The 13,364-nt window shown below is 49.8% G+C and overlaps 1 protein-coding gene across 1 annotated transcript in view; it reads right to left on the minus strand.

The window, feature by feature from the left end:
* LOC123372402 (class I histocompatibility antigen, F10 alpha chain-like) overlaps nt 1-13,364 on the minus strand; it is a 54,626-nt gene that overhangs the window by 5,268 nt on the left and 35,994 nt on the right. Inside the window, exon 7 of the mRNA XM_045020465.1 lies at nt 2,914-2,955. Within this exon, the coding sequence (XP_044876400.1) occupies nt 2,914-2,955 (42 nt within the window). The remainder of the gene's footprint in view (nt 1-2,913; nt 2,956-13,364) is intronic.

Genomic DNA, 13,364 nt, shown 5'->3' on the forward strand with positions numbered 1-13,364 from the left:
CCTTCCTCCTCCCCCACCCCTCCCAGGCTACCTTGGCAGTTATCCCCCTATTTGTGTGATGAATTAATAAAGAATGCAAGAATGTGAAGCAACAATGACTTTATTGCCTCTGCAAGCGCTGATGGAAGGGAGGAGGGGAGGGTGGTTAGCTTACAGGGAAGTAGAGTGAACCCGGGGGGGGGGGGTTTCCATCAAGGAGAAAAACAGAACTTTCACAGTGTAGCCTGGCCAGTCTGAAACTGGTTTTCGAAGCTTCTCTAATGCGCACCGTAACCTCCTGTACTCTTCTACCACGCTGGTGTCTGGCTGTGCGTAATCAGCGGCCAGGCGATTTGCCTCAGCCTCCCACCCTGCCATAAACGTCTCCCCCTTACTCTCACAGATATTGTGGAGCACACAGCAAGCAGTAATAACAATGGGAATATTGGTTTGGCAGAGGTCTATCCAAGTCAGTAAACTGCGCCAGCGAGCTTTTAAATGTCCAAATGCACATTCTACTACCATTCTGCACTTGCTCAGCCTATAGTTGAACAGCTCCTGACTACTGTCCAGGCTGCCTGTGTATGGCTTCATGAGCCATGGCATTAAGGGGTAGGCTGGGTCCCCAAGGATAACTATACGCATTTCAACATCCCCAATGGTTATTTTCTGGTCTGGGAAAAAGTCCCTCCCTGCAGCTTTTGAAACAGACCAGAGTTCCTGAAGATGCGAGCGTCATGTACCTTTCCCGGCCATCCCACGTTGATGTTGGTGAAACATCCCTTGTGATCCACCAGGGCTTGCAGCACCATTGAAAAGTACCCTTTCGATGTATGTACTCGCTGGCTTGGTGCTCCGGTCCCAAGATAGGGATATGGGTACCGTCTATCGCCCCACCACAGTAAGGGAATCCCATTGCAGCAAAGCCATCCACTATGACCTGCGCATTTCCCAGAGTCATTACCCTTGATAGCAGCAGCTCTTTGATTGCGTTGGCTACCTGGATCACAGCAGCCCCCTCAGTAGATTTGCCCACTCCAAACTGATGCCCAACTGACCAGTAACTGTCTGGCGTTGCAAGCTTCCAGAGGGCTGTCGCCACTCGCTTCTGAACTATGAAGGCTGCTCTCATCTTGGTAGTCTGGCGCTTCAGGGCAGGGGAAAGCAAGTCACAAAGTTCCGTGAAAGTGCCCTTACGCATGCGAAAGTTTCACAGCCACTGTGAATCGTCCCACACCTGCAACACTATGCGGTACCACCAGTCTGTGCTTGTTTCCTGGGCCCAGAATCGGCATTCCACAGCATGAACCTGCCCCATTAATACCATGATGTGCACATTGCCGGGGCCCGTACTTTGTGAGAAGTCTATGTCCATGTCCTCATCACTCTCGTCACCGCGCTGCTGTCGCCTCCTCACCTGGTTTTGCTTTTGCAGGTTCTGGTTCTGCATATACTGCAGGATATTTACAGTGCGTGGTGTTTACAGTGCTTATAACTGCCGCAGTGATCTGAGCGGGCTCCATGTTCCCAGTGCTATGGTGTCTGCGCTGAAAAAAGGCGTGAAACGATTGTCTGATGTTGCGCTGACGGAGGGAGGGGCAACCGACGACATGGCTTACACGGAATTAAAATCAACAAAGGGGGTGGCTTTGCATCAAGAAGAAACACAAACAACTGTCACACAGAATGGCCCCTTCAAGGATTGAACTCAAAACGCTGGGTTTAGCAGGCCGTTTATTTCATGGAGGGAGGGAGGAGCAAATGAATACAAATCAAATTTGGTCTATTTCTTGTTCTGATGCACTCCATCTATCTTATACATCTTAGGCTGGCATCAGACGATGCAGTACAACTGCTAGCCATCATCATCTCCTGGGTGCTTGCCAGAAGACGGTGCAGTATGACTGCTGGCAGAACTGAGTCTCCAGGAGACAAAACTTAAAAAGAGAATGACCTGGCTGAGTCACTCCCATGTCTGCCCAGGAGCCCCTGACCGACCTCACCAAGGTCGGCTAAAAGAGCACCCAGGAGTACGACGACGATGGCTACCAGTCGTAATGCACCTTCTGCTGCCAAAAGGCAATGAGCTGCTGCTGTGTAGCAATGCAGTCCCAGTTCTGTCAGCACCCAGGAGACATACAGTGACGGTGAGCTGAGCGGGCTCCATGCTTGCCGTGGTATGGCGTCTGCACAGGTAACCCAGGAAAAAAGGCGCGAAACAATTGTCTGCTGTTGCTTTCACGGAAGGAGGGAGAGGGGGGCCTGATGACATGTACCCAGAACCACCCGTGACACTGTTTTTGCCCCAAGAGGCATTGGGATCTCAACCCAGAATTCCAATGGGCAGTGGAGACTGCGGGAACTGTGGGATAGCTACCCGCAGTGCAACGCTCCGGAAGTCGATGCTAGCCTCGGTACTGTGGACACAGTCCGCCGACTTAATACACTTAGAACATTTTGTGTGGGGACACACACAATCGACTGTATAAAAATTATTGCTAAAAAACTGACTTCTATAAATTTGACCAAATTTCGTAGTGTAGACATACCCTAAAATGCTGGGCTCAATCCCTTCTGCTTCCTCCATACAGTTTCACTGGAGACTGTTCTCTGAAGCAACTGGATTTATCATTACAAACCTCAACCAATGCTGTCTCAGCAGCCACAGAGAAATCCCTCTCACTAGAGTCTTTCACACCTAAATTAATCTCAGAGAAAACAAGGGGGATTTGGCTGCAAACCTGTTCCTGCCCCCCCAGTGTGAATAAAAGGGAAATAAGGGATCCAGAACATCCCTGTTCTGCTCCTTGGGGCTGGTTTGCTAGAGGGGATGGTCCAGTGAGACTCAGGGTCCAATGACTTGGACGAGGTGTCTCTCTCCAGAGGCCAGAGTCAGAGCAGTGAACCCCTAGGCTAGAGCCCCCCCTCACTTACCCTTGGCAGCCACGTCAGAGCCACTAGATCCCTGGTCATTTGCTGTGCAGAGGAGGAGGAGAAGAGAGAGTATATTAGCATCTCTCACAAGGCAGGTTTCAGCGTAGTTGGCAGATACGGGGACTCTTAGCCCAAGGGAACAGTCATCACCTTACTCTTCCCTAGCAGTGAGATGGTTGGTGCACAGATCAGACTACAGTGCAGCTGCCCTGGATTTCCATTATTCACATGCTAAAAACGTTACCATTGTAGGGGGTCAGCACTGCTTTGTGCTTCTCACGCCTCTTCAGAATGGGAGCACCGAATACTCAACATTCAACGGCTAGCAAAGTAGGAGATGCTGGGCTAAGGATAGATAAGAATGGCCGTACTGAGTCAGACAGAAGGTCCATCTAGCTCTGTACCCTGTCTTCTGACAATGGCCAGTGCCAGGTGGCTCAGAGGGAATGAACAGAACAGGTAATCATCAAACTATCCCTGCCCATCCTGGCTAATAGCCATTGATTGACCTTTCCTCCATGAATTTATCTTGTTCTTTTTTTAACCGTTATAGTCATTGCCTTCACAACATCCTCTAGCAAGGAGTTCCACAGATACCCCTGCTAAACAACCTCAACTCTGCCCCCTTCAGTCTGTGCCCAGAGGGGTCCTTCAAGCACACCATAGACGTCACCCTCACCCTGAGTGCCCTCTAAGCTGTGTGGTCACTCAGCCACCCAGGAGTGAATCAAATGCCGCACATTTAACTAGCAGAGCCGCGTATGGTGGCATGTGTTCAGGTGTCCCTCCCCCAGCTGCTCTGCAGTCACATTGCTCCTTCCCTTTGTCTTGGGGCCCCTGGCCAGCTGCTCCAGGGACCCTCCTCCTGGCTGTGCAGAGCGGGGAGGAGGGGGTGGCGCTGATGTCAGGGTTTCTCCCTCCCATATGCCCCATCTCTGCAGTGCAGGGGTGAGGGGAACAGAGCCCAGGAGCTGGAGAGCTCAGCTGCTACGGTCTGAGCCTTCTGGTGTGAGTGCCTTAAAGAGACAGCGCACGGTCTCATAGACTTCCCCAGCAGCCAGCACATATGCACATGATCTCTCTCTGTCTCTCTCTCACACACACACACACACACGCCTGGCTTTATCATGAGGTGAACTGAGGCAGCCACCTAAGCTGCCAGACTGGGGGAGGGGAAGGGGGCGCCACGAGGACCCAGAGTGTAGAAAATTGTGTCTGCTGCTGGTCATATGTATTCTCTCTGCGCGAGATGCACAGAGATGGTGGAGTGCTGTGCTGGAGGAAGGAGGGCACAAGAGACATAACAGGCAGGCAGGAGAAAAGGTGAGAGGGAATGACAGAAAGCAGCAGGAGCTGCAGGGAGAGAGAGGAGGAGGCGCCTCTTATGTACCTCTCTAGCACCCCCAGGAGCCTGGACTGATTCACACCAGCTTGTCAGGGAACTTCCGGTTTCCTGCTGCTTCCCTGAACCCACTTGAGGAGAACAGACAGTCAACTGAAGTAGTAGGAGCCAGTTAGGCCCTTAAGATGCTGATATCTTCCCTCACTCAGGCCCTGCTACCAGCCTGCTTATTTGTCCCCTTCAAGTGAGTGTTGAGAGCCACTCTAGCTGGCACAGAACAGCAGTCATGAGTGAAAGAAGAAAACGCCCCTCTGGAGCAGCATTCAGAAAAAGAAAGAAAGCAAAGGAAGCTTTTCTATCTAAGCAGGAAGGAGCTCTCCTGAGATACACAGACACAAATGTTCACGCTGAGCCTTCCGGCCCCAATGAGGATGTGAGTGGTGAGGAGATGCCTGATCTTCCAGTTAGTCAGAGTGCAGGTGACCTGGCAGCTACTGCAGCATCCATATCGCCATCTCAAATGGATGTAACCAAGCACATTCCTGAAGAAACGTGCAGATCAGAGAAGAGTGTGGTGGAGGCGCAAGAAACAGCTGCTGCTGAGTTTAGTTCCTTAAGTCTAGATGAGCCAGGACTGTGGACCCACTTGAGCAGTAGTTTGAAGGACTTCCTTGTACTGTATGGGCCACAGCAAGTGAAACTTCATGTTTCCCAAAGACAATGAAAACAGAAGTTTCCATCCTGGCATGAAATCCCCAATGGTGACAAAGTGGAGAGGCCATGGCTTAGGTACTCAAAACCCCAGAATGCTGCATACTGTTTTTGTAGCAAACTCTTCCAGTCTAATGTCCCAGACACACTGGGTTCTACAGGAACAAAGGACTGGAAAAATCTGGCTAGAAATCTGGCATGCCATGAGAAGGCAGCAAATCACCAGAGAGCATTGCATAGGAGGAAAGAGCTTGAGATGAGACTAAGGTTAAAGCCACCATAGATGATCAGCATGAAGAGAAGATTGCATCAGAGTCTCTTTACTGGCAAAATGTTCCTAAAAGACTCATTGCCATTGTGAGAATGCTTGCTACCCAAAACCTAGCACTGCGTGGCACTTCAGATCAGCTGCATGTGCCAAACAATAGAAACTTCCTTAAAACTGCGGAGCTGATGACGGAGTTTGATGCTGTACTCCAGGAGCATCTAAGAAGAGTCACCACCCACGAAATGTACGCACACCACGACCTTGGAAAAACAATTCAAAATGAGATCATACAGTTACTGGCAACAAAAGTCAAACAGAAGATTGTGGCAGATCTGAAGTCAGCAAGATATTACTCTATTATTCTGGACTGCACACCTGACATCAGCCATATGGAAAAAATGACTTTAATGGTGCATTTTGTAACAACAACAGAACCTAGTGAAAATGTCCCTGCAATGGTGACTGTCAGAGAGCATTTTCTAGAATGTATTGACATTGATGATACTACAGGAGCTAGTATGATAAATGTGCTTCTTAAAAAGCTGGAAGATACAGGAATTGCGATAGCTGACATGAGAGGTCAGGGCTATGATAATGGTGCCAACATGAGAGGAAAGACCAGAGGAGTGCAGACACGGATCCGAGAGTTAAACCCTCCGGCTTTATTTGTCCCATGCAGGTCTCATTCAATGAACTTGGTGGTCAGTGATGCAGCATAAACTTCTAGTGAGGCTGCTGAATTTTTTAATGTAATTCAAAGCATCCATGTATTTTTCTCTGCATCAACTCATCAATGGCAAATTTTGAAGCAACATCTGGGAACATCCTTTCTGACACTGAAACCACTGAGTGCCACACGATGGGAAAGTCGAGCGTAGGCGATAAAGCCTATCAAACACCAAACTGGGAAGATAGATGATGCCATAGTTGCCATTATGGAGGATAATGCTATGACAGGAACTGTTCATGGGAGAACAGTGGCAGAGGGAAATGGAATCACCAGAAACATACATAACTTCAAATTTCTGTGTGGCTTAGTGTTGTGGCATGACGTACCGTTTGAAATAAATGTTGTAAGCAAGAAACTTCAAGGTGTTGCCCTTGATATATCTGGAGCAATGGAACAACTGGACAAAGCAAAGTCATACCTACAGTCTTAACAGTCAGATGAGGGATTTCAAAACATTCTGAAGAGTGCACAGTAGCTGGCAGAGGAACTTCACACTGAAGCTATTTTCCCACCCATTCAAGAATACAAGAGTCACCGAAGAAGACATTTTGATTACGAGGCACGGAATAAGCCCATAAGAGACCCCAAACAACAATTCAAAGTTGAATTCTTTAACCAGATGCTAGATTGTGCAATACAGTCAGTTGAAGAACGTTTTATGCAGCTCAAGGACCACAGCAGTATATTTGGGATATTGTATGATATTCCAAAACTCCTCACTATACCTGAAGAAGACCTACACTAGCAATGCAGGGCACTAGAGACACATGATGACATGCACAATATTGATCCGAGTGATTTAGGTGATGAACTGAAAGCCCTTTCAAGATACATTTCAGTAGGATCAACTCCAAAGGCTGTTCTGGAATATATGTGCACAAATAAGATGACCACCCTCTTTCCAAATGCTTTTCTTGCTCTGCGCATATTTCTAACCCTTCCTGTAACAGTTGCCAGTGGAGAACGCAGCTTCTCCAAGCTGAAGTTAATAAAAACACATCTACGCTCCACAATGACACAGGAGAGGCTGGTTGGCCTTGCAACCATCTCAATAGAGCATGAGGTGACTCAGACTGTGAACCTGCAGGAAGCAGTTCAAATCTTTGCAACCAAGGAGGCATGGAAAGCACCACTTTGATTATTCAAACAGCTAAAAATGCCAGTGTTTACTATGCAGACAAGAAAAGTTACATTTGCTGTTCAGGCGTGTGAAAGTTACGTGTTACTTAAAAATTCTGAACAAGGCATTTTAAGTTGTTAGTTCTCCTTTATTGGGGTGGGTAGCAGAGCAGTACCATGAGAGGAGTAAAACAGGAAGAAGGCAGAATTGAGACCTTTCAAAGTTTTGGCCCAAGTGAGGGGGCATCATTTGAACTCCCTGCCTGTTGTGGGGCTGGCCCTGCACACACACACACACACACACACACACACACACACACACTTTCGCTCTCTCTCACGCACTTTATTTTTCACACTCACCTCCAACACATACTTGTGTTGTTCTTGTTGTTATTTCTTGGTACTTCCTGCAATGCACAGATATTCTCTGTAATTTTATTCTTTCCAAGTGCTGCTATTTTAGTCTTTTGACTGGTTTGTGCAGTTAAAAAAATATTTCTCTTATGCTTAAGTTTAATTCTTTGAGTAGTGAGTTCTAAGATGCCTAACCTGTCCTGGCTGGAGTAATTATCCCTATGGTAACTTAAAAAAAAAAAATTAAATCTAGGTTTTGTGTGTCTACTGGTGGGGCGCATCCTCAAATTACCTTGATATCGGCGCACATAGCAAAATTCTTTCCACACAGGGATTGAAAAAGTTAGAGGGAACAGTCCCCCTGCCAATCAAGATCAGTTAAATTCTTGCCTTAATCAACGGTGCTGCACAGAGCAGTGTGGACGGTATGAAGAGGAATGCTGATCTGGGGTGGTGCTGGGCACACAGACAAGGGCAAGTTTGGTTTGGCCTGGTGCTGTTCTACTTCCTGTTCCTATTCCCAGACCTACTGGGGCAGAGTTCGAGTTGCGTGGGAAGCATCACAATTGGGACCCTACCAAATTCACGATCCATTTTGGTCAATTTCACAGTCATAAGATTTAAAAAACTGTAAATTTCATTATTCAGATACTAAAATCTGATATTTCATGGTATTGTAACCCAAGTTCCCTCTAAGCTGCGCAGCAGACTATAAAGGGCCGCGCAGCAGGGGGCTGGAGAGGACAGAGGCAGGTGGTGGGGTGGAACTGGGGAGGGGAGTAAGTTGGGGGCATACAGCGATGCTGTGGGCCCCTCTCCCAGCCCTGGAGCTCCCATGCTGCTGGTGGGGAGAGGGGGCCCCCTCCCCCAGAGCTCGCTGCTGCCAGCAAGGAGAGGACTGCGGGGAGTCCTCTGGTCCCAACCCCAGGGCAGACGGCCTGTACCCCAAATCCCTCATCCCCAGACCCACACCAGAGCCCGCAGCCCCTGTACCCCCAGCCACTGGGTATCATTTTATAAAATTGCTGTACACAAAAATCCCAATATTGAAAATTAATTCCCTGAACCTGCAAACACTTGAACAGATACATAACTTTACTCACAGAAACAGTCCCGTTGTTTAAAGTTAAGTAAGCATTTGCAGCATCAGGGACTCAGTGTATTTTTATTAAGAACTTGTCATGTAGTGGCATAAAAAAGACGGTTACTCACCGTTATAACTGTTGTTCTTAGAGATGTGTTGCTCATATCCATTCCAGTTAGGTGTGCGCGCGCCGCGTGCACGCTCGTCGGAAGATTTTTACCCTAGCAACACTCAGTGGGTTGGCTGGGCGCCCCCTGGAGTGGCGCCACCATGGCCCCTGATATATACCCCAGCCGACCCACCCACTCCTCAGTTCCTTCTTGCCGGCTACTCCGACAGTGGGGAAGGAGGGTGGGTTTGGAATGGATATGAGCAACACATCTCGAAGAACAACAGTTACAACGGTGAGTAACCGTCTTTTCTTCTTCGAGTGATTGCTCATATCCATTCCAGTTAGGTGATTCCCAAGCCTTACCTAGGCGGTGGGGTCGGAGAAAGACATGGCGGAATGCAAAACCGCCGAGCCAAAGGCCGTGTCATCTCTAGACTGTTGGACGAGAGCATAGTGCGAAGCAAACACGTGGACCGATGACCAGGTCGCTGCATGGCATATCTCCTGGATCGGTATGTGCACCAGGAACGCAGCTGAGGAAGCCTGAGCCCTGGTAGAATGGGCAGTGAGATGGCCCGCGGGGACATGGGCCAAGTCATAGCATGTACGTATGCACGCCGTTAGCCAAGAGGAGATCCTCTGTGCTGAGACGGGGAGGCCTTTCATACGGTCCGCCACTGCCACAAAAAGCTGGGGGGATTTACGGAAGGGCCTTGTACGGTCAATATAAAATGCAAGCGCCCTGTGAACATCTAAGGAGTGTAACCACTGCTCCCGCGGGGAGGAATGAGGTTTAGGGAAGAAAACTGGGAGGAAGATGTCCTGATTCGTATGAAAGGCCGAAACCACCTTAGGGAGAAAAGCGGGATGTGGCCGCAACTGAACTTTGTCCTTATGAAAGACAGCGTAAGGGGTGTCTACAGTGAGTGCTCTAAGTTCGGAGACCCGCCTGGCCAAAGTAATGGCCACCAGAAAAACGTCTTCCATGATAGGTACAGCAGAGAGCAGGTTGCCAGCGGCTCGAAGGGGGGATCCATAAAAGCTTGTTTAACACGAGGTTGAGGTCCCAGGTGGGGGCAGGACGACGAACTTGAGGGTAGAGGCGTTCCAGCCCCTTCCTAAACCTGGCGACCACCGGGTGAGAGAACACAGAGTGACCAGCCTCTCCAGGATGGAAAGCAGATATGGCCGCCAAGTGAACTTTCAGGGAGGATACGGCAAGGCCCTGCTGCTTAAGCTGCCAGATGTAGTCCAGAATGACTGGAATGGGGGCCCCTGCGCCGCGGAGAGGCCGAAGGGAAGGACCGCAAATTGGAAATGCCCATGGTCCGCTACAAAGCGGAGGTATCTCCTGTGTGGAGGAAATATGGCTATATGAAAGTAAGCGCCCTTCATGTCGAGGGCAGCATACCAGTCTCCGGGATCCAAGGACGGGATAATGGTCCCTAGGGAGACCATCCGGAATTTTAACTTTATCAGGAATTGTTGAGGCCGCGTAGGTCTAGGATAGGCCTGAGACCCCCTTTCGACTCGGGGATCAGGAAGTAACGGGAGTAAAACCCTTTGCCCCATTCCTCCCTGGGCACCTCCTCTATCGCTCCGATGGTGAGAAGCGTCTGGACCTCTTGCAAGAGGATTTGCTCGTGAGAGGGGTCCCTGAAGAGGGACTGGGAGGGAGGGCAGTAAGGCGGGGTTGAAGCAAATTGGAGGTGATATCCTTGCTTCACGGTGTGCAGGACCCAGATGTCCGAAGTCAGGTGGGACCACGCCGGGAAAAAATAAGAGGCGGTCGGAGAAGGGAGGTGAAGGATCCCGAATGGAAAGTGGCATGCTGTCCTCGGGCGCGCCTTCAAAAGGACGACTTCGGGCCCGGCTGCGGTTTGGAGGAGCCGCGGTTTTGACTGGTTTGAGGACCTGAATAGCGCCTGCGGCCGCCACGCCCTCAGCGTCTGCCGAAATCTTGTCTCTGTCTAGGACAGAGTACGGACGGAAGGGCTGGGGGCGGTAAGTGCGCCGCTGGGTCACAGGGGTATGCATGCCCAGGTTCCGCATAGTGACCCTATTGTCCTTCAAATTCTGGAGTCTGGTGTCAGTCTTCTCCGAGAATAAGCCCTTGCCCTCGAAGGGCAAGTCCTGAATGGTATATTGAAGCTCAGGCGGAAGGCTGGAAGCCTGCAGCCAGGAGATGCGCCTCATGGCGATACCGGACGCCAAGGTTCTGGCTGCAGAGTCCGCCGCGTCTAGGGAGGCCTGCAGGGAGGTCCTGGCCACCTTTTTCCCTCCCTCGAGGAAGGCCTTGAACTCCTGGCGGGAGTCTGGGGGAAGCAACTCCCGGAATTTGCTCATCTCCGCCCAGGTGTTATAATTGTAACGACTCAGCAGAGCTTGCTGATTCGCTACTCTTAGCTGCAAGGCACCCGCCGAATACACCTTGCGGCCCAGAAGGTCCATCCTTCTGGCTTCTTTGGATTTTGGAACAGGGGCCTGCTGTCCATGGCGCTCCTTTTCATTGACGGACTGAACCACCAGGGAAGAAGGAGGAGGAGGCATATACAGGTACTTGTACCCCCGGGATGGTACCATATATTTACACTCGACTCCCTTCGCCGTCGGCGGAATGGAGGCCGGCGAATGCCACAATGTGTCTGCCTTGGCCTGAACAGTTTTAATAAAGGGCAGAGCCATCTGTAAGGATGCTGACGACAGGATCCTTGACCTCTGGGACCTCCTCCACTTGCAGATTTATATTCAGGGTGATTCTCCTGAGGAGGTCCTGGTGCGCCATAAGGTCTATAGGAGGCGGGCTCGAGGACGACGCGCCTGCCACTGCCTCATCCGGTGAGGAAGAGGACGAGACGCCGGGGGCAAGGGTATCGTGCACCTGCTCGTGGTCCTGCCGAGGTTCCTGCTTGAGGTGCACCGGTGAGGTGGACACTGGAGCCAACTGGTCGTCAGTGCCAGCTGATGGAGGACGACTAACTGTGGCCTCTGGGGCCCGGTGCTCTGAAGAGGCGGCACGTGAGGGAACCAAAGGGGCACTTCGGGCTTGATGGTAAGCCCATGGTGTCCAAAAGGGCCACTGCTGATCACCCTGCGCTTGGGGGTGGGCTTCCTGAAACAGGCCCTCCGGCACATCCGCATCCTGGTCCTGAGAGTAGTAACTTCCCGCTTGGGACGAAACCGATGGATGCCTGGAAGGCCATGGAGGAGCCGAGAGACCTTGGGCCGACGTCCCCACCGATCTGGTGCTTTTACGCACAGGGGACCAGTGCCGCGAAGAACTTCGGTGCCGAGATCGAGACCGGGACCTGCTATGCCGCACTCCACTGTTCCAATGACCGACACGGGCGGTAAGAAGGAACTGAGGAGTGGGTGGGTCGGCTGGGGTATATATCCGGGGCCATGGTGGCGCCACTCCAGGGGGCGCCCAGCCGACCCACTGAGTGTTGCTAGGGTAAAAGTCTTCCGACGAACGTGCACGCGGCGCGCGCACACCTAACTGGAATGGATATGAGCAATCACTCAAAGAAGAATCTGTCACTTCAACAGTGAAACAATTTTGTTTTAACAATAAAAAAAAGTTATTTAAACTCTCAGTAATTTACAGTAGCAATTTTTTTTATATAGGCCAAAGTTTTCAAAAAGTGGAGCCCGAAGTTAGGCTCTTCAGCCTGCCTTTAGCCATCTAAGGGAGGGATTTTCAAGAATGCTTAGGGCAAAAGTCCCATTGACTTCAAACTGCAAAACTTGATGGTTGAAGCATTTCAGCTCTTTACTTGTGGAAGTACAGTATCCTGGATGGTGATGCTGGGCGCAAATCATCTAACTCTTACACATCACTTGTCACTAGTAGATCTCAAAGCTCTTTACAAAGATTTCCAAAGGAGGAGCAGAGCACAGGCTACTTGCTTTTCAATTCTGTGTCTGTACAGTCTCATAATAGGGGATATTAATGAGGCCTTGGGCTTGTCTTTTTCAGCACAGATGAGCATTTTAAGTCTGAAACTTCTTAGTAGAAAAAAATCTACATAAAATCTGAAATTTTATTAACAATTGGGAAACTAAAAAAAACCAAACAAGTAGAAAACATCCACTCTGACAATTTGAGACCATAAAACGGAAGAGAAGAACTAGCAATATGTAAATAAGAAATTTGATTGAAATTTTCAAAAAAACCCTAAATTTAAATGTCATAATTTAAATAAAAATTTTAAAGTTGTGATTTTTATCCACTCTAAGAAGAGGAGCTCCCAAAGGGCGCTGATGAAAATGTGGGCAGGTACAAGAAACACCAAAACAAAACCAAGACCTGTTGTTTGAAAACACAAGGCAAAGGAGACAGCGACAACACTCAAGGCAACCGAATTAAGAGGAGAAAATTACTTGTCTTTCGTTGAAAGCAACCTGAGCAGAGAGAGTAGGTGAAAGACAGACTGCAAGGGATAGAGAAGAGTTGGGAAAGGCCAACTGGTCCCAATACAACAGTCTCTTTGATCCTATATAAAACGTATAAATTTTCAATTCAGGTAGGTAGCGGGGTGGTTATCCGCTCCAGCCCTGACAGGGTTAAAACCAGCCCTGGGAGAGGGCTGGCAGAACAGCTCAGGCTGAGTGGGAAGCAGGCTCAGCTGGGGCCACGCCCCAATTAGGGCCCAGCTGGCCCTATAAAGGCTTGAGCCAGGAGCTCAAGCAAACAGTCTCTCTCTGGCTGTAGAGGGAGATGGGCCTGGC

Source organism: Mauremys mutica, chromosome 6, assembly GCF_020497125.1.
Source record: "Mauremys mutica isolate MM-2020 ecotype Southern chromosome 6, ASM2049712v1, whole genome shotgun sequence".
Taxonomy (NCBI): domain Eukaryota; kingdom Metazoa; phylum Chordata; order Testudines; family Geoemydidae; genus Mauremys; species Mauremys mutica.